This window comes from Drosophila grimshawi, unplaced genomic scaffold (assembly GCF_018153295.1).
Source record: "Drosophila grimshawi isolate 15287-2541.00 unplaced genomic scaffold, ASM1815329v1 contig_1377, whole genome shotgun sequence".
In the NCBI taxonomy this organism is placed as follows: Eukaryota; Metazoa; Arthropoda; class Insecta; order Diptera; family Drosophilidae; genus Drosophila; species Drosophila grimshawi.
Window position 1 is genome coordinate 21,232,027 of NW_025062900.1, and position 21,971 is coordinate 21,253,997.

Consider the following 21,971-nt stretch of genomic DNA (forward strand, 5'->3'; position numbering starts at 1 on the left):
CATCTCGATAGCTGCCCGGACCGGAGTCCTCTCTCCCCCTTTTTTCAAATTAGCCCAGCTGACAGGTGGTGTAAACGTCAGTTGACCAGCTCTTTTGTCATCATAACTCTATCCGTCTAGACTGTGGACCGTAGATCCACCGTACAAGCGTACAGCAAATTTTAGTTGATTGAACGCTGCGTTGACAAAAGAGGTAAAGGTCTGTGAAGTCCGCAGATAAAACCCGCTCGTGCCATGCATTTCTTTCCTATTTCCCCTTTACCCCCCCTTAGCAGTCAGCAGTTGGCTGCATTTGGCCAGGTTCAATGCTTCAATTAAATTCGCTGTCAATCATTTTTTGTTTGTTGCTTTTTCTGCTTTCAACTCGTTTTATTTAAAAAACCAAGTTGAGCATTTTGAAAATTCCATAGTTGTGTTCGATTAGCCAACGTTGCTGTTGCCGCTTGTGCATTGGCCAGCCAATGAGGTTTTTGACTTTGACATTGACTTTGACTGATTTGCATTGAAGTTCATAGACACGGCTGTCAACCAGGTGTAAGTGCCTTCTCTGCTGAGGTAATGTCTGTGGGATGTTTCATCTCATCTATCAGTTATAATAGAAATATTTCTACAACTGTTCATTTTGTGTTTTTTTTTATACAATTTTCTTTTCTTTCTTCTTTAATTTAAATGCTTCCAAAATTATATACCTTGCTTTTTTTTTATTCTAAGGGTAAATTATCTTTTACTTTTTTTAGAGAGTATATTTTAAAAATGTTGTCTTTATAAAAATCAAGGTTTTTTTCCTATTTATTTATTTATTTAAAGCCTACGCAGTTTTTTATACGTGTACACTGAATTTCTATATTTGCTTTTTGGTTAGTAATATTTTTACTAAATATTAGCTTAAGATTAGATTCCAGATTTTTCCTTTCCAACTATTCTTTCAAAACCAGTTATCTACTCGCAAGTAGACAAACATTTAGCTCCGTCAATAGGTTTTACAATATATTCATTAACATTTACACCTCGGTCTATTCGTTTTATCGCTCTTTCATCTCTCTCTCTCCCTCTCTCTCTCTCTCTCTGTCTCTTTCGCTCACTCCCTTGTCTATCTCTGCATTTGCCGCCCTCTCACCGACTTTCCATCTCTGGTTTTTGCCTACCCACAGCGTTGCTGCCTGCCGTGAGAACTGTGCCAGGTGAATGGCTCTCCATTGTTCTTGGCCTGTTGTTCGGCGACATTGTACAGGGAACGTTACGCTCTTCTGTTTATTTTCTTGTGTAATTATTTATAATAGCGCCTGGTTTCTGCTTTAATGCCATGGCGAACTCTCGCATCCTTACATCGAGGAATTATGCAGGTAGCTTGGCGCACTTTGTCGGACCTCAGCACATTTCATTAAGGATAATGCATGCCAAAAGATTGAAAGTAATACAAATTGTCTGGAAAAAAACCCGTACACACCCACACACACACACACACACACACACACACACACACACACACACACACACACACACACACACACACACACACACAGCGCATACACATCAATATAGACAGGAAGGCAGCACCTTAATGACGAACCACTTCTCGTCTGTCCTCGAGCACCTGCAGCAGTTCCTTAGAAAATTGCACCTTCATTTGCAGGAACTTCTTCCTCGACTACAACTACTGCAACAAAAGCAAAGCAGTGTCCTGCTTTCTGGCGTATTAAGAAATGTTAATAAATAATTAAGTTGCTGGACTCGTCTTGGCGTAGTTTATTGATTTTGATACCCTTTGCCCATTAAATCGGCAGGGAACAATTAAATTGATAAACATCGACTTGAAATTTATGAGCTAAATACTCAAATTATTGTACTATAAAGCTATATTCAATTAACAGATTTTTATGTTAATTTCTGTTTCTTTGCTATTCAATGTTTAAGCCCTGCGAAGAAGACAGTTAATACAATAAATTTATATTTTGTATTGTTGATTATCATACAAAAATTACTTTATTCAGTTTGACGTAAAAGAAACCGCAAACCTTTTTGTGTTTCAGATTAAGCACATTATTTCAATATTTTAATTATATTTTATATAAGATTAATGGTAAATTGAAATTTATATTTCTATGCGGTTTATATTTTAATTATATTTTATATAAGATTAATGGTATATTAAAATATATATTTTTATATGGTATTCAGCTTATCCGCTTACCCTCAAATATCTAGGATTCCTTACAACTATAAACTTTAAATGTTCAACTATTATATTAAAGTCAGAAACACCCATTTTTAAATGTATTCATCTGTGACAATATTTAAATATATTTTGTATTTCTTATTACATTTTTTTTATTTTATTGATTGAATCACGTAAATCACATTGAATATAAAATGATATTGCTTTTATTAATATAATTTAGCAAAATAGAATTTAGTGTGTAGGCGAATGCATGTCAATTAATATTCACATCTCTCAGATCAGTTTTAAACCAATGCGAGGCACTTCGTAGGGTGTCTGCTAGTCGAGCACTGTCAAGATATCTAACCTGTTTGTCTTGGACTCCCCCGAGCTTTCGAACTTTAACTAACGAGTGTGGGATCTGCATAGTTTGTCTTAGCGCGCTACTCGCACAGTTCGTTGCACTGACCCACTCACGTTGATGGGGCGTTTCTCACTCTTCTTCTTCTTGTTCTTACAAGCCATATAACTAGCCGCAAGTATATTCAAAAATGACTCTGTAGCACCTACAATAAGTAGCATGCCCCCTGCCTACTTCATGCCACACCGAAGTCATACATGTGTACATTTATTTCTAGGGACTGTCAGAAACATGCACACAAACATATGTCATACAGCATATCATATTTCCGCAGCCGATTAGCATGTGTACTTGAAGGACTCGTTTTTATAGATTAGTGTGTGTGTGTTGAGGGAAGGTTGAGGTGCCCGTGAGAAAAGTGCATGCCGCTGTCTTCTGTTCATGTTCTCTCTCTTATGATGTGCTAATGGGCGGTAAACATTTCGTAAGCTTCATTGATTTTTATGCATTGTTTATGGGGGGCATGGCTCATCTCAAGTGGGTCACTCGAGATTGATAAATATGCTTTGGCTTTGTTGTTAGTTGTGCAATAAAACACATGTTGTACAACCATATTTTAGTACTTATGTCATGAACTTATTTGCATTTCAGTATGATTAATGTCTTTTGTATATTTCAGTTAATTCGATTCGTTTTCTCTCAAAGACCAATTTTCATTTCTATAGAAAAATCTTTTGAGTATTTCTCCGAATAATATGCATAAACATAAAGTCATATATATTTGCTTTGTTGTGCAAATATATATAGAAATTATATCATGTGTTGTAGACGATTTTAACAATCTCATAAAATGTATTTCCTTCACTTCCTGCTGTTTTTTGTGTTTTTTTTTTTTTTAAGGCCAACAAATTAGCAATTAAAAATGTTAAATTAATCTTTATTGCTAGTCGTTGCGCTTTTCCGCAAATGAAAATGAAAAACTGGTCAAGTTTCGGTCGTTAAAAAAATGTCATTTGCGATGTGGCGAAAACAAGTTTAGTTTGGCCACTTAGCTGGATATCGCCTCGAGAGTGAAATCTTGAGCAGGAAAAGTGCTAGAAACATGTGCTGCAACTTGTGTCCAAGAAATTTATCAGCCATCATCTAACTGTGGTGACAACGTCATCATTGCCACCATCATCATCATCATCATCATCATCAGCCGCATGATCATTAGCAAAGGCTGCACCAGTCTTTTGTCATCTCAAGCGGGCTTGATGATAAATGAAATTTGTGCACTAAACGTTGCTTTTACTTAAGACCAAAAACTTTTGTTGTCCGCTCTGTGTGTGTGGATTATTTGGGGCGGCGTTCATCATTATTGTAATTTCTGGCCATAGGCATTTGGCCAAAACACGCACGTCTCTGTCCCGCTCGGGGACATTTGGCACACAGCCAAAATGCTTGGCCAAAATGGAAAAAGCAACAACAATAGCAACACCATAATACAACATATGTGATTGATTGTAATTGAGGTTGGTAAAAGTTGTTGTGTCAATGTCAAAGTCGGGGAGCAAAACAAAAAAGAATCTGAGCAAAAAATTGGTTTACGCATTTGGTGCTGTCACTTGTGAAAAACCAAAGAAGCGGCAAATTTTCTTCAATTTTCACGCAAGCTTTGAGTGACACAGCAAATTGTCAAATGGCTTAGATGAGCATTACATGTTGGCCTTTTGTCAATTGTTAAAAGTTTGTAAATGAATAATTGATAGGGCATAAGAAACAGACATGTTTTATGGGCATGTTTGAAGTTGGATTAAATAAAGTCGATTAATCATTTGAAATAATATCATTTTGTCATCATCAGAAGCAGATTTCGCTGGCTTTGGCCATGTTTTCTGAATTCTATTTGAAACTTTCGCCGTGGCTATTAAATATTTTATATGCCCTTAGTTCTTGCACAATTGCTAACCCAGATCCAAATGAAGCTCTGCGTCTAATTAACATAGAAACCTACCCAAAGTGACCCGCATGGCCACCAACATGAAGTTTGTACAACTTTGAGCTAAAGTTGTTAAAGAGAGAAACAACCTTTGCCAGAAATTTCACTTGCGAAAGTTGTGCGCCACAATTAATGTGGCAATGTGGCAATGTGGCAATAAGAGCACAGCTGACCAGGTTTTGTTTTAGATTTCGATATTGTTGTAATTCTTTTTTTTTTTAGGCTGAATATGAAAAGCGTTAAAGCTGGAAAAGCACATAAACACGTTTCAAATGGCTTAAATATGTTGCCAAATTATGGCGGGAAATGTAAAACACAACTTGGGAAAGTTGGCTATCTGGAAATATGTCAGAGTGTCAACAGCACAAATAATGAACAAAATAATCGCAATCAACATCAGCATAAACATAATCATAATGATAATAAAGAAGAAAAAGCAGCAACAGCTGCCAAAATGAGTGCTACAATTGCTGGCATTGTTGTTGTTGTTGTTATTGTTGTTGTTATTATTGTTGTAATATTATCTTACTTTGTATCTGCCACTGCCACTCGCTATGATTTCCCAAGCAAGCGAAAAGGGGTGAAGCCCCTAAACACCCCTCCCTCCTCCTCTTAACTCCTAACTCTGTCTGTGAGTTTTGGCCTTATGCAATTGTCATTATTGTCTGCTGCTGCTGCTGTTGGTATTGTTGTTATTGTTGTTATTGTGGTTGCTTTGGCCTTATGAACATTCAGCTTATTATATATAAAAATATGTACAAGTGTATATATATATATATATATGTATGTATTTTGTTATTGTCGCCCCGCTGAATACGCAAGCAGCGCGTATCTTGAAGATGTTTTTTCAAGTGCTGTGTTTTGTTTGCAGTTGTTGAAAATTTCACTGCTTCTCATTAAGTGAAGTTGTGTCTGTCTGTATTTTTTTCTCTCTTTTTTGGTTACTTTATTTTGCAATTAAATGTGCCAAAAGCGTAAATTTAATTAATTTAATTGTTGTACTAAAAGAAATGTTGTAGAAATATCTGAACTTGGCCACAACTGCAGCTTGTGTGTGAGTTTTTTTTTTTTTTAACATTTCGACATTGTGATGCATTTTTCGGCCTCGAAGATGTTCATTTGGTTAAAGTTAATGATGATTTTTTCTCGATCTGCATCTGCATTTTTTACATTTTTTTTTAATTTTTATACAACCAAAACAGACGTAGAAAAAATGAATACAAAATTATAAATAATTATTTATTGTATATTAATATATTTAAAATCGTAAACGCTGTGAATCCCGACGGGACTCAAAATATATTTGAATATGTATAAAAATAGCCAACAGAAACAAATTTAAATTATAAAAAGAGGTCACATAACAATGGACAGTAATTTTATTTATATTTATTTCATTACAAGCAACTTTATTACACTTTAGGGCATAAAAAAGTCATCGGCTTAAAATATTGAAATCTTTGGCAAAAGCTAAGCTGAGTCGCTTTATTATATGATTGTTGCAATATGATCTATGATGACAATTAGCAGGCATTCCAAGCCAACGCCTACGGCAAACTGTGACTAATTGATGTGATGCTCAGCTGTGCAAACAGTTAGAGACACACAACCAGAAAGAATCCCTCACTTAAGCGAAAGCATTTTATATTCCATAAATTTCCATAAGGCGTTCAGCTTTAACGGGTTTGATTACTCATACTGGAGAGACAACAAGTGAATCATCTATGATATAAAAACCGAATGAGATGTGTACTTTGATGACAACCCAACGAACCCAAGCGTCAAATGACGCAAATTCATTCAGCAACATTTTTTGTGATTAAAAAAAATAAAAGAAACACTCAAATTTATACAAGTATGAATAAATATTTTTTTTTACATTTTGGACAAGTGATTGCATTTATAAATACGGCACGCGGTCAGAATGTGTACGTGGTTTGTATGCAAATTTGCTTTAGCGCTAAAAATGTATCTGTATCTGTATCTGCGCGAAGAGTGTATCTGGTATCTGTTGGATGCTAACTGTGCTATCATGGCATTGGAAGCATGTTGGCCAGAGTGTTATTCGTGTTTAAGCATAAAAATTAAAATGCCTGCGGTTTTGTATTTATGGTATTTTCATTTTTATTTATTTACTTATTTTTTATATTTTTTATTTTTATTTTTATTTTTATTTTTGTTGCGGTCTCGCTTGGCAGACGAGTGTATGAATTGTCTGTTAATATGGCCAATCGTAAAGTAGACAACTAGTCAGACAGCAGAGAAAAGCGTGTGTTAAAACATTATTATTTATGAATCATTTGGCATTGTTAGAGCATACTTAACCAGTCGTCTGCCATTACATTATGCAACATTTACAATTACTGAAATCATTTTTGATTACTGCGCCGAGCATAAGATGGGAAGTTTGCTTAAATTATGTCTACAAATTTACGCACGTAATTTCTTAATGATGAATTTATTTCATTTTTGTGATTGTTTTTTACACTCTGATACTCAAAGTTTGCCAATATCTATGACAGATAAATCAATCAAATTGAATATCTCCCACAATTTTTAGTTTAGAGTCATCAAACTTTCTTACATAATTTAAGAGTTAAAGTTATCAATTGAAGGCAGATTACTATAAATAAATTTCTTGGTTAATGCTGCTTATCAGCTGATTTTATTTGATTGGCAGAAGAGTATTTCTGCAGTTTCTGACGACTGCAACGTTCTCAGTTGTTTTGTTAGATGCTTCATGAAAATTAGTCAGTTAGTCAAAAGTGTTTTTTCTTTTTTGAAAACGGTCAAATGTTAATTTGCCAGTTTTTGTGTTACACTTTTCAAGATGGTTTTCTAAAATTAGTTCCACAATATGAGCAAAAAAGTGCCTTGTCAAGAGCCACAATTTGATGTGATGCTTTACTTCCAAAGTCCGAGTTCTCTGTGTGTAACCAATTAGCTGCTTTCACATTTCAACAGCTTTCTGCCAACTGTCAACACTTCTGCTGCGGCACATTTGCCCCACTCAATTCTCATTTCAATGGGCCACTAAAAATGTCATTCTTCATTTAAGTGAGCGATAATTTGTATGCTTGCTCAGCACTTGCGAAATCATTCACATTTTTTGGGAACAGATCCCAAATGTTTGAAACGAAACTAAAAAGTGACATTTGACATTTTTTTCAGTTGAGTGCTTGCTGCAATCGCTCAAAGCCGAAACCCATTTAAAAGTTTTGTCATTCGCATTGAAGTGATAATTTGATAAAATTATGAAAGTGAAGACTCTCAGATTTTCCAGCTAATTTGCCAGTTGTGCGTAGCCATAGAAAGTTACAAAGAAAAAAAAAAAGAGAAGAAGAATTCTTGGCATTGGTTGAGCAGTGAACAAATGCGCCCCATAGCAATTGAAGTCCATTGTTCTTTTTGGCCCATTAAAAGCAGCCCCAGCTCCCAGCCACAGTTGTCCCTGGCGAACAAGCCACACTAATGAGCGTCATGGCATGCATAATGCATGGAACAGGCAGGCAGGCAGTCAGGCAGGCAGGCAGTGAGCTTGCCACAACCCCTGCCACTGCCACCCACTCGAGAGTAACATAATAGTGGCTGTCAAGTGCAGTGCATGTGTAAAAGATACAAAGCTACTAAGATACTTCCTTGTCCGAGAGCTCTTTGGGCCACAGTCGAGTGCGCATACGAAACTTAATGACAATATCAAATTACACACAGACAGACAGACAGACAGACAAACAGACAGACGGACAGACAGTCAGTCAAGTCGACACAACAATTTGCATGACACACTTAGCTAGGCCAGCTGGCAGCTTGTGGGTGTGGCAGTGGCAGTGGCAGTCTTCGTCACAAACTACGCAAATCCTCGCCTGTCCACAAGTTGGACTTACGATTTAAGACCCAAACACGATTGTCAGGTTGGCCAGTTGTCAGTTGGCAGTTTGTCAATGGCTTGTTAGCCATGCAAGGCACCATTCACAGTTTAATGCAATTTTCACTGTCAATTTCGAAAATAAAATAAAATAAAATAAAACAAAATAAACTAAAACCACAACGCAACTTCAGCGTGTCCACAGAAAATGAAAGTAATTTGCAAAAGCCACGCAGCGTCTTATTCTCTTTTAATTTACCCTCTTCTGGCTCAAACACACACAGATCGTGAGGCCGTAAACCAAACTCAGAGTGAAACATGTGAAAGTCGATGATCGCTCGACCCGCTGCTGATGCTTTGGCATTTGCCATCAATGAAAGTGGCCAACGGTCTAATGAAGTTTTTTTCTTCTTTTTTTTCTTTTGGTTTGCTACAATTAAAGATTTGTTTTGTGGCAATATCTAATAATAGCTTTAGCATTGCTTGCAAAACTATCTTCTATTTTAGTTTAGCTCTTAGAATTTGTCAGCAAATCTGCAACGATCTCTGTCTGTCTGTGGGTACTTAAAGTGATTAACAATCTTATTATTATTAAATCATTTCATTCTTTTCCTATCTTTACTTTCCTTCGCTTTGTCTTGTTCTAATTGAAGCAATCATCTTGATCTTTATTCGATTATTAAGAATAATAATCTAGTAATTTTCAATCAATAATTATTCGATTCGATTCCATGAATAAATTTGTTTTTTAGTGATATTCATATGTATATTTCTTGGAATAAAAGTTCTTACCTCGAGCATATCAAGTTTATTTACTTATCGATTACTTTGCTCGATTATCGATATAAATCGAAAATGCAAAACTTTTCAATGAAACTTTGTGTATAAATCTAGAATAATATATTTAGCAGCTGGGTTCAGGGTATTTCATTGTTGAGCTCTCTCGACCATAGCATTATTTCTTCTTTATTTTATATTTTGTTCTTTTATAATTAAATCAGTTTAGCCTGAATTTCGATCTTTATTATCTGTGCATATTCTTTTTTAATTTCATTCTTCAATTGCAAATTTTTAAAGTTTTGACCTGTGCTAGACAAATCAATTGTCTGTATATCATTCGAAAACCTTCGTTCGCTTTTGATGCCTTTGATCTACGTCTTTTAGTTTTTTTCCTCATCATCGTTGCTCCCATTTCTTTGTCCACAACAATGCTTACCTTTCCCTTTTACGCCATGCTGCTTAATTGATTATCTCCCACACGATACTTAAGCCTCACACCCATTGTGCATTTTCCGTTTTGTCTTCCTCATTCTGGTAATACTGAGTCTTTCATGGGGTCTTTCATGGGGCCTTTGCATGATTCGTTAAATAACTTCCTGCTTGCTTAGCTGAGTCCACCCAATTAATCAAGAAATCAAAACGGTAAAACGTATTCAAGCGATACGTTTTCCCAAAAGACCATTTCATGTTAACCCATTGATAGCAGCCCAAGTGCTTCCTCAAAGCATTGCTCATTGCGATTGATCGATTCGAAGACGGAACCACAAAAATTTGTCAGCATTACTTACTGGGCAATCAAAACAACTTGTTTATATATAGCGTATATATTACAGGAAATTCAGAGGCATCATTTCTAGATATGCGCACTTACCTGGAAAGAGAGAAAATAAGAAATGATTAATTAGTCTGCCGATGAGTCAAGTATCACTTTTAAGTATTATTGAGTGTTGCTTAAGTGTATTTGTGGAGTGCTTTATGAGCACTATAAATAGAGAAAAGGCCATGTGCACATTCTATTGTGATACGCATATAAAATTAATAAATTGCCAGAGCCAACACCAAGCGCATCCCACGTCATAAAGAGATATAGATACTTTTGCATATATATACAGATATATATAGTGTAGATGCAGCCACAGTTGGACATTTAATTAAGTGTGATGAAAATTGCAATATATAAAACGCTTATGGATCGTATATATATATGTGTATTTTAAATACAAGCCGACGAACTCTGAAGGTTTTAATTGGTCTCCGCATTTCCGTTATGCGGGAGAGCGGCGTTGCCAGATCAGCGCACTGTCGCCTGGGTTCATTTGAAGCTGGCAGCGATATGCAAGCTGTTATTATCAACATTATCAACAAATTATTTGTTGATTATATGGGAGAAGAAGGCAGACAGCTGCTGGGACTTTCAGTTGCCAGTTGCAAGTTGGATTTTCGTGTGATCTTTTCTGCCCATAGCCATCAGGCCTATGATTGCTGCTGCATGCAACACATTGACCCTGAATGAGTGACGGTTCGAAGCTGTAGGATGGATGTGCACAAAGTGTGGCATTGTCTTGGCTGCTGGCCTCTGTAATTTGTTGTGGGAATTATTGATGTCTGCGCCGTCGAAAGTCGGAAGTCGGTTTGGTTACCCAATCTTTTGCTCTAATATTCTTTGCCTTCACAGCCCACGTCTTGATGAAGACTCGCTTCATAAAATACCCAAGTAATTCCTATTGACAGCTCAGCATGTGAGTTGTCACCTCCAAAAGCCCACAGTAAAGCAACGCGAAACACAAAGCTTGAATACTTTTCCAATTTATTTCGTGTGTCTATCCAAATTTGGCATCTAGTTCTATATAAGGCTAAATATTTTTAGTGGCGTTGCGCGTGGCTAATGTTTTTCGATCAGCACACAATTTGCTTAAAGTTTTGGTATTGTGCGAGTTGTCGTCACTTGTTGACTTTGAAATTCAATTTACAGACTACGCAACCTGCGCCCCACATCTTATCAGCAGCCGCCGCCTTATCTAATCTGTGGCCAGTCGCTACTCGCTGCTACAGCACAATTTGGAGTTACACAAATGTGTGTTAATTACGTCACTAAACACAGTATTTTTCATTAGGCGTCTCATAGCGCCGCACAATTAAATGTGTTTTGTTGCATGGGGCTGGTCAACCGGCAAACAATTAATGCGCCCTGCATGTGGGTAGGGGGCGTAACGGGGTTATGTAAACTCTTAAGTGATTAAGGTCAGGCCGCTAATTAGAAGACCAATAAATGAAAGTGGGTGAGCTTCGGGAATAGGTCTGAGGTAACACCTCTTATAAATACTTACATATGTACAATACATGTACATATTTATATTTATATTTATATGCGAGCGGTCACTTTGAAGTGCAGTTGCAGTTGCCATAGTTTTCAAAGGGCAGCATCTCAAGAGAAGCCCCAAAGACAAAGAAATAGAGAGAGAGTGCGGGAGAGAGAGATCTACAATCGTGTTTTAAAGAAGTTTGTAATATGAAAACGATTGGAATGAAATCAGAATGAATATACAAAATAAATTAAGATTAAAGAAATAAAGTTAAAGAATATAGAGAAAAATTACATAGATTAGATAACCATTAAGGTAGTCTCTAACAGACAGAAGAAAGCATATCACTCCCTATATGGAATATATATTTGTTTTTCTTGCACAGCATCAAAAGCGGAGGCGATTTAGCTAACATCGTCTGTCTGTCTGCCTGTTCGTCTTTTTGTATGAACCCGACGATATTAGAGACAATAGCCATATATGAAATATCAGCTCTTGTACATCCTACGTACATCAAGATTAATCGATTAATATCGATTTTAAATACCTCTTTATATACACATGTATTGAAAGCTATAAAAGCTACTACGACTAATACTAGTATCAAGTCTACTTTCAAGTCTGCTTTGGGTATTTCTGTATTTTGCAATATAATTGAAACTGCGCTATTTCTGGGAATATATATTTAATAGTTTTGTAATATTTAAAATTGAATCGATCCATATCTATATGTAACTGTATCTGTCAATTTTTCATTGAGCAAATGACAGTTGCAAAAATGTTGCATATGCTATGAGTTACAGCCATGGAGCTGTTTGAGCTCCATATTTCCACATAAAAGTGCACAAAATGTGTATTTTTAGTTCTTGCAGTTTGAATTGAGTACTGGCAACAACATGTGGCTGCCCACATTTCAGTTCGAATTTACCTAACGTGTATTGGCAGGTTTCAAAATAAACAAGGCAAAAGATACATAACTAATAAAAGGCCTGCAATCCGACTTCGTGTCATTGCTTTTGGGTCTGGCAACGGTTCAATGTTGACTGAAAAAGCAGAAAATGTCAAACAGTTGGGCACAGAGACCTGGCAGCCACTAACGAACCGTGGCAAAAACTCAAAAACTCAAAAACTGATGCCGAACTGATATTTGCCAAAGGGACAATGCCAATGCGAAATGGGGAAAAACAAGTGGAAATTCCCGGACCGATTGTATCGCCTAGAGAAACAGCTGCCAGAACTTTATTGAATCCCTGGGCTGCCTTTGTTTCCATCAACATTTTGTGCTCTTTAAAGTTAACTTCCGCTTCTGCAGCATTTTCATTTTTATACGTATATACCCATTAAAGTGTGTCAAAAGGATGTTATGAATAAGCAGAAGAAGTATTTCCTGCCTCATAAAATATATATTCATTTTTTCTTTCATTTCTTTCTGTTCGTTTGCCCATCTTTCTATAAGAGCTGGACTCTTCAAATTTGGAATAACGATAATTTAGTCTATCGATTACCAATAACAATTTTAATAATTTGGTAAGAATATATATATCTGGTTTGATTTTATTTGAATATCTAATGATAGGGCATCTACTAGTCGAGCTCCCGCTACTACAAATTTGTTACTTATTCTTTTTACTTGGCTTGATTTTAGTGATGATTTATATTGTATAGCTCGGCACGGCCTCCGGCCATATATTGAATATCAAATATGATTTCAAGACGCTGCTGGCAAAAAGTAAAAAAAAAGATTGCCTCGAATTGAATTTTATGTCGCATCAGCTTAGGCTCTGTCTCTGATTCAGTTTCCGACTCTTGGAGTGAGCCTGTTCACATTTTTTACTGCACTTTGCTGGGCGCAATAATAAATTGCCTTTTTATATATACATAGATTCCACGGCTGCATTATGTATGACTACTATGAGTTGAATGCGTACATATATATATAATATATATATATATATATATAGTCTCTTTGTGGCTTTGCCATTTATGTTATTAATGCGGCGCATGCCTTGCGGCTGCCTTTGTCTGATCCAGGAACCTGTTTGCCCAGGAGGCTTTGCTGGATATTTTTTTATGCCCTACCGCAGGGTATTATAATTTAGTGCATAGATTTGAAACGCATTAAAGGAAATTTTTAGTATTTTAGTCTTCTTTTATGTGTATATATAACTACTATTATTTTTATTCGCTCACTTCTGTTAAATTTGAAGACTATCATTTTTTTCTTGATTATTTTCCCATCTTTCAATGTTTGCTTATTTTCAGTATTGATTGCTTGTGTTAAAAAACAATTATTATTTTGACTGCAGCTGTATGCATATGTCGAAACATCGAAATATATACAACGAGAGCCATTAATAATTTCAAAACTTTCAGCATTTTTCTGATACTTTTCATTTCCGTTTATGTATAAAACCTGTGCACATCTATACGATAAAATAGGTCATTAATTACCTTTCTAAATAGTATAAACTTGCATGTTTAGTCATCGCCTAGACATAAATAAAAGTCTCTGTTAAATTGTGTTGGTTTCTATATACAAATATCGGTCAAATCAATTTACTTTATTCAAATATTTAATTAGACCAAAAATTACTTGTAAAATATTTTTGAAATATTTAATATCAACTGCTTTTTTCCTTATAGTATGAGAAACTGGCAACTTTAAGTATATAAGTGACTTTTCTTTGCTTTTAAAATTCTATCTGCAGTGCCTAAATATTAATATATGATTTTCTTAACAACTCTGTTCGTTTGTAATTGTTCAATGCCAAGTTGTATTCCTACCAAATTAGAAAGCAATATATTTAATGATTTCATCGATATTGATGTACGCGTGGTATAGGAGAACTATTAAGTGGCAAACTCTTCTAGTCTCTGAGATCCGCGTGTTCATAGACACGGACAGGCAGATAGATAGACAGACGAACAGATAGACAAATAAGCAGTCGGACAGGCAGACAGACAAGCATGTCTAGATAGTCTCCTCGATTGATGGATTTTATCGAACTTTCCTCTATGCCCAATTATTTAATCCCACAGATATTCTAAATTAAATTGAACAAAACATCTGCCAGAGTATTAGATCTTCGCTAATCTGAGCATTGTTTCTGTTCTCGGTTCTTTTATTCGCATGAAAATCGAAATTTATAGCTGAGCATATAAAAATTTCATTGATTGATATCTGTAAAGCATTTGTTGTAAGTGAAATTTCATTAAATTTTTAGCAGCTGCCCGCATAATTTACAGCGCCAATAAAAAATAGCCATGTGGAGCTTTTGATACATGGCAGAGAACTTGCCCCTTGGTGGTATAATTACAAGCGAGTGTTGCAACACATGTGGCGACCGATCAGCATTTTAATACGCCTTGTCTACGGCTTGAAAACGGCTAGGGACAAGCGGCTTTTGACTTTTAATTATATTCTCTTTGATGTGTCTTCTTTAAACTTCTTCTTGGCGGCAGTTAACCAAAGAACAGGACTGAGGAGAGTTGACTATTAAATTAATTTAATTTCAGAAAATTAAATTTACCTTTTGATAAGCTGAGTATTAATAATTAAAAAATAAATTATATTGCTTTATATTTGAATGCGTGAATAAATTATTTGGGAAGCGAGTATCTAAGTATATATTTATGCAGGAAAAACTCAGTTGGCATTATCTCTGCAACTGTGACAAAAAGTAGCATATTTTTGATATACAATCAAATTATGTTTAGCGGGATAGTTAGCCTCAAATTTGGGTCATAACTAATGCAAGCTATTAACTCAAAAAAACAGTAGCTAATCGCAAAAATAATAAAAACAACTCTCTAACCACCTGACAACTTGAACAGTTTTATTTCCAATTTCGCATTACCATGGTCGTATTGGCTCCGTTTCTGGCTTGTCCAATAAGATGGAAAGTCTGTCATCATCATCATCATCATGAACATGTTCTAGCTCACATTTGGTCGCACTCGTTGCATTCGTCTCAGACAAACCGGCAGCAAGTCAAAATGAAAAATTGAAAATTACAGTGAGCTGGTATTTCAGTAGTAGGGCAGAACCGAGAGCCGAATCACGGCGTGTACAAAACGAATCTGACGAACTGGTGAACAGACACCGCTCATTATCTGTGCAGAGACTGGCTCCCAGTTAGCCGACAACCGTAAACCGGTTCAACGGAGCTGAGTATACGCCGGAAAACCTGTCCAGCGATTCGACTGCCGCCCCAAGCCAACATACTGTGGAAGAGCTCGGCAAACAACAGCCTCAATGGCGCATCAATTATGTTAATGAAGTTTTTAATGTGGCTTCGCAGTGTAAAGCTTGTACAAGTTTTTCACAAAACAGAAATATGACTGCCAACAGCCAACAGCCAACTGCCAACTGCCAACTGCCAACAGCCAACTGCCATGCGCAGCTAAGCCGGTTTTTCCTCAGCTGATAATGGACAAAATGTCAGTTCAAAATAAAAGAATAAACACAAAAGACATGTAAAAGACCTATTTGCATATGGTGACCTTTGGTGCACACTAAACACCTCGAACTGTGCCCACTCCCTCGTTCTGGGTCATTTTCACAGCCATTACATACTCTGTTATTCTCGACTAACGACTTCATTTCACGCTTCACTCTGTGACCGTGAGCTGATTTATCTATAGTTTATGGCCGACGAGAAACTGACTTGCATATAATATATATATATACTTGCAATTTTATGCAATGACATTTTAAGTTTTGTCCCTAATCAGTCTGCACTTGTTCAGCAGTCTCGTTTGAAATGTCATCTGTACATTTATTGAGTAAAATAGATTTGTTAACACTTTTTTAAAGAACTGTCCTTTATCTCCTGTTATCACCTGCTAACAGTGTAACAGTGTATTTAGTAGTCGTCTAGTTTTTTTTATTATTTTTAAATACACATATTGCAATATTTTTCCTGTATTATTGCTTACCATTCAAATATTGATCGAAATGATTCATAAATAATTTAAATAAATTATTTGAATTTTCTTAAAGCTGATTTCTGCTTTTGAACAGAAGTATATATATATATATATATGTATATATAGCTAAAAACATAAAGTTCAACTAAGCATGCTCAGAAGCGTTACGCGAAATGGCTTTTGTGGTGCACTTTTAACCGCTGGGTTGCCTTGGTAAAGTCAACAACTGGCATTTTGTTGCATTGAGGTTTATGATTATGATTATGATTGTTATTACCATTTTTATGCATTGCATTTAATGCAACGTTAAACTTTGAGCAGCTTATGCAGAAGCTGCCTTGCAAATATTCGTATTATTAAAAAAGTTGGGAAATATTTATGGAGGGTGACTTAAAGTGTTTTTCTAGTCAGACAAGGACAAGTCTCTCAAAATGCATTGTTTAATGAGACCAGGCAAAGAACCAAATACCAGAAATATTTAAAGCTATGAAAGCAAGTTTCTCAATGTGCACTATTTAAAAAGATCAGGCAAAAACTGTGCACCATTAGAAAGATTTAAGACTATAAAAACAAAATCCAAGCCAAGAACCATAAACCAAAAATCAAAATAAATTCAAATTAAACTTAAAATTCATCAGAAATTTTGATTTTTTTTTTTGTACAATCAAAGTGAAAATTCATGGAAAATATTTTTCAGTGTCGTAAAATAGTTTGGTGCAACTACAAACTAAAAACAAACTACAAAAATATAAACAAATTTTTGTGGTATTTTTTTTTTTTTTTTTTTGAGAGAGAATTAATTCATAAATGTAGCTTACTCTTATGGAAGTTACTACAATAAGAGCAGCAAGTGTCGTGGAGTGTATGATATAACCAAAACCAAGTTGTATCATTAAATTTGTGTGTCGCCACAACCATGCGAAAGAAAACTATGCAACTATTATGGATCTTTTCGCCTACCATATCGGGCCTGAAGTACACCTGTTGCGTATACATGGAACTTTTGAGTGAGGACGTCTTATCCGGAAACAAAATGCATTTGCCTGGCATTGTTGCTCTGCCAGTGCCACCATTAATTGTTGTCGTTGTTGCTTTTGTTGCCGTCGTTGTGTTTGCTGTCAGTTGGTGATGGCCAACGCCCACGTCTGTCTTCTGGGCCGTCAGACTGTTCGTCGAGTTGACTTTTGAGGCGTGCGAGAGGCGTTTCATATGCGTCCACATCTGATGCCAGGGCGCCACGTCTTTCTATATGGTTTTTGTTTTTTTTTGTTTTTTTTTTTTTGTATTTTTCAAACCATTTTGTTTTTGGGGTTGGTTGTGGTGTTGGGGCGGAGACGCAGGACAGAGGATATTTGTTTTTTATGCAAGAGAGTGTAATGGGGTTTTGGAAAGAATAGAAATAAATATAGTTTTTATTTTAATTGAATGCAGCCAATTTTTCAGTTTATCAAAACAAAAATTTGCAATTATGTTAAATTTCATTTAATAACAAAATAAATACTTAAGTAAATTTCTAATTAGATTTTTGTCATATTTATTAATGTATTACAAATGTAATTGTATTGCTTGGCCGAAGCTCGCAACTTCATTTTACATAAATATGTATTCCATATCTAGTCTGAATACATGTCCCAAACAACATAGGGCGGCACACACTTTGCACTTGGCACGCACTTAACACCCCCAACACATACACGCAAATGACTACACACCCTCCCTTCATCCCTCCCTCCTCCCCCTGGATAGTTAGCTGCTATGATGTCATCCACTTGGGCTTTAACAACTCCCACAATCCAGCCGACAAACGCGAGCGCAATTACAATTTAAATTTCATTCGCGTTCGTCGCCATGTTTATTTTTTAGCCAGTTCATGTTTGGTATAATTGCATGATGTCAGCCCTACAGACTGGAACGGTGCTTTCTTTTAACTGTGTTTTTTAGTTTTAGTTTTTTTTTTTTTCTTTTTTTTTGATAACGGCAAAGGAACACTGATAAGGCGCTATTATTTTCATAATTGGTTAGCAACTTTTTGCTTGATTGGGTTGACTAATCTAATTAAGTAGAATTTTTATGACAATTTTGTTGAGGTAGTCAATCTATTTTTGAATTGACCGAAGTGAATCATTTGTGGTCTGCTTTGCAAGAAGAACACAAGCAGAAGAACAATTATGGAAGTGGTATTTGATATATGTGACATTTTTAATATTTGATGTTGAAATATGGTTGAATATGGTTGAATATCAGAGCAACGATTAATACTTATGTATCGCTTTATATCGATTAATATCGAAGCAGTGTTTCTCTTTTTGCATCTAAGTTAAGTTGCTCTCGCGCATAATAAAGATAGGCTTTGATTTAAAACTGCGTTCGACTCTTCCTTTTTTTCTTGTTATTTAAAACATTTTCCTTTGCTTTCAGTGCTGTTCGTCTTTTTATCGAATGCAACGTTTTCCCTCGCAAATTATCGCTTATTAAATCTAATACTCAATTCGCTTGCTCGCTTGCCATCAACTCAGTCAGCACCCTATTATGAAATATGCATATTTTTTCGACATATGTGTGTCTGTGCAGGGCATTCAATCCATAGCAACTGGAGCCAAGGCTAAGCCCACAACACACATGCCACACACAAATACCCCAATCATAACAATCATTGCTCATATTCACAAACCCCAAAACACCCAAACCTGGTGCGGTCAGCAATGCATTTAAAAGCCATGCCCTTGTCGCTAAATAAGTCTATAGTTTGAAGGGGTCTCTAACCGCGAGAGAGAGTGAGGCAGCGAGAGAGAGAGAGTGTGAGAGAGAGAGGGGAGTAGGTGTACCTCTTTATGCACCTAGGTATAATGCCAAGCGCTAAACAAATGAAAACGATTTCCGTTAGTCATGCAAACAGTTGCGCACCCGAAAACAAGAAAAAAGCACTCATATTCGTAACGACGAATATTGAATACCCTAACAAGAACTGATCTTATGCATGATGTATATATTCTTATTTTATTTTGTATTATTGAACTGAGGCAAGATAAGCCTTGACGAACAAGTAATAAGGAGGCCAACGTTGTTGCTTATCAAGAATATTTATAAATATGTTGGGCTTAGATTTATATTTTCCATTTGAAAAAAAAAAAGTTTGATCAATTTCTCTCGAATGCAGATGAAGATTAAGGCGAAAAAAATGGAACGGTAAACAAAACTAAAATACCCCGGGTAGGGTATACAAAATGCAGCACGCTGCCATTTGGCAAGTGCAGTGAACGGAAGCAATGAAAATGGGTACAGCAATTGCCCGGCTTCTGTGTGTGTTGTTGTTCTTGTTGTTGTTTTTCTTGTTGCTTTTTGCCATGACCCACGCCCCCCCCCCCCTCCCTCTCCTTCTGCTGCTTTGACTGCATTTAAATGCATGCATATAGCGAGTATTTTTTTCTTTAATCATAAACAATTCATTAAAACGGGAAATGGCAATTAAAGCATGCAGGAACACATACATATGTATGTATAAATATACATATCATAAATCTATATACGAATGCACATATGTATTTGATAAAAGGGCACATGGGAAGGAAGCAAGTTTGCCATGCGATGCGATGCGATGCGGTGCACAGCTGAAGGAGGTCGTTCTTTCATCAGCGTTCCCAGAGCTCATATTAAAGACTCCAAATATTTATTAAACTTGGGCCCCCCCACAAAGATGATGGCAAGCCGCTGTTTAGCAGCAGCAGCAAATGCGAATGTGAATCAAATGCTAACCGAGTTACTCGTTACTCGTTACTCACGCACTCACTGCGAACACTCACACAATAGCCGCTGATCACTCTGCGTCTGCATCATTCCAAGGCTTGGCTTCGGTTTTCGTCTTGATTTGTGCTTCTTCTTCTGCTGCATCTTCTTGTGGCATGGCTCGTTTAGCGCGAAGCCTGCATGCGCAAGTGCAGGGCGCTTAACTCAATTACACACACACGCATACGCATACGCATATATGCAGCAATTCGTTGCAACAACAAACTAGAAACAAAACAACAACAACAACAACAACAACTGCAGTTGGCATGCAACATGTTGATGTAATATGCAAATTTGATGCTGTGTGCCATTGTTTCGAGTTTTTCCATAGAAATTTGCTAATGTGGAATGTGTAGATGCAGAATGGGGAAGTTGCACCCAGGCAGAGCAACAGTTTGACAGAGAGAGAGGGAGAGAGGTAACTAGATAGAGAGATTATATATTAGCAGACTGCCGCTTAAGTTAAAGAGTTAAATTCAAAGTGATTTTTGTTTGGACAACGAGTTGATTGTGCTCAGTTCGTTGTTGTTAAGAATGGCTAAACAGGGAAGAGGGCAGCATGAAGTATATAAAAGGCAGAAAAAGTCATATCGGATCCTAGATATACAGGTAACCCCCGTTAGAGTTGGGTTCCTGGCGAATACCGTGTAAACTAAATTCATGTTAAACGGGAATTTAAGCGGATTCCTAAAAAAACTAACAAATATATTTTTATTTATTATTTATTTATTTGTTTTTATTTATTTAATGTGGTCTAAAAAATTACGAATCCAAATTACATATAATTAAATTTATATAAAATAAAATTATATAAAAAATTAAATCAATAAAAATTTAAAATCGAAGAATAAATTAATTAAATATATTATTAGTTTATATCTCGTCATCACTGCTTTCAATTATTTTAATTTTGTATATTTTTATTTGAAGTTGATAACTGTTTCTTAATGAATCGTTATAAACAATTTTGAACTTAAGACGTCTTTCCTTGACTTAGGAATAACGATTCTAAATTGTACACATCAGTTTATTTAAGTTTTTTTTAGCAGCGTCATTATCTATACAACATTCTCTTTATGATCAGTTAGCTTGTATTGAAAAATATGCCTAATGTTCTCTTTGAATTCTCATTCTACTTTCAAGTATTTCCTAAATGACAGGCACATATAGATATATACATAACACTCTTCTTTTAAGCCCCCTCGGAATATGTGCCCCGCTCTATCTCTTCAGATCTCTTCTCTTCTTTTTTTTATTTTGAGGTCAGCCCTTTCACACTTGCTTGCCACTTGGCGGCACTTGGCTGCCCACACTTTATCAATTTCCCCCAATTTACATGTGGCCATATACAAATTAACACACTGCTCCACTAAACCGCTGCCTGCTGCCTGCCTGCCAAATGCAATCTATCAAAGTGCATTAAAAATAAAAATATAAGAATTGACCCCCTTCCGCAGCTGGATGCATTTGGTTTCGGTTGTGTTTTGTGGGTCAAAATGGCCAGACTGCTTAATTGTGATATATCACTCTACTCCCAGAGCGAACAGCATTAAGATATTAAAATTTAAATGCGAATACAACTTCAAAAGCTGCGCTGGCGTTCGTGTAGAGAGTATAGTTGATATATATACAAAGTTAAATGAAAATTCAAGAAAAAAGATGTCATTATAATTATAGTGTTTATATTAATAAGAGGATGATTTGGTGGTCATTTTGTAATCTTTTAATACATGTTGCTGAGAACAAAAGTAAACAATTACAAAAAAATATATTCAATGTAGAAATGAATTTAGTTTAGTTGATTATAT

At 36.0% G+C, this 21,971-nt stretch overlaps 1 protein-coding gene across 6 annotated transcripts in view; it reads right to left on the bottom strand.

The window, feature by feature from the left end:
• Positions 1-21,971, bottom strand: part of LOC6566568 — a 54,889-nt gene that overhangs the window by 23,615 nt on the left and 9,303 nt on the right. For 4 of the 6 annotated variants that reach the window (XM_032739448.1, XM_032739449.1, XM_032739451.1 and 1 more), the window contains one exon: positions 17,338-17,622. The exons of 1 other annotated variant lie outside the window; for it this stretch is intronic. In XM_032739448.1, coding sequence (XP_032595339.1) covers positions 17,338-17,622 — 285 coding nt within the window. Of the gene's footprint in view, positions 1-15,305; positions 15,324-17,337; positions 17,623-21,971 lie in introns of those variants that run through there. One more of the 6 variants, XM_043214563.1, reaches the window with a different exon arrangement.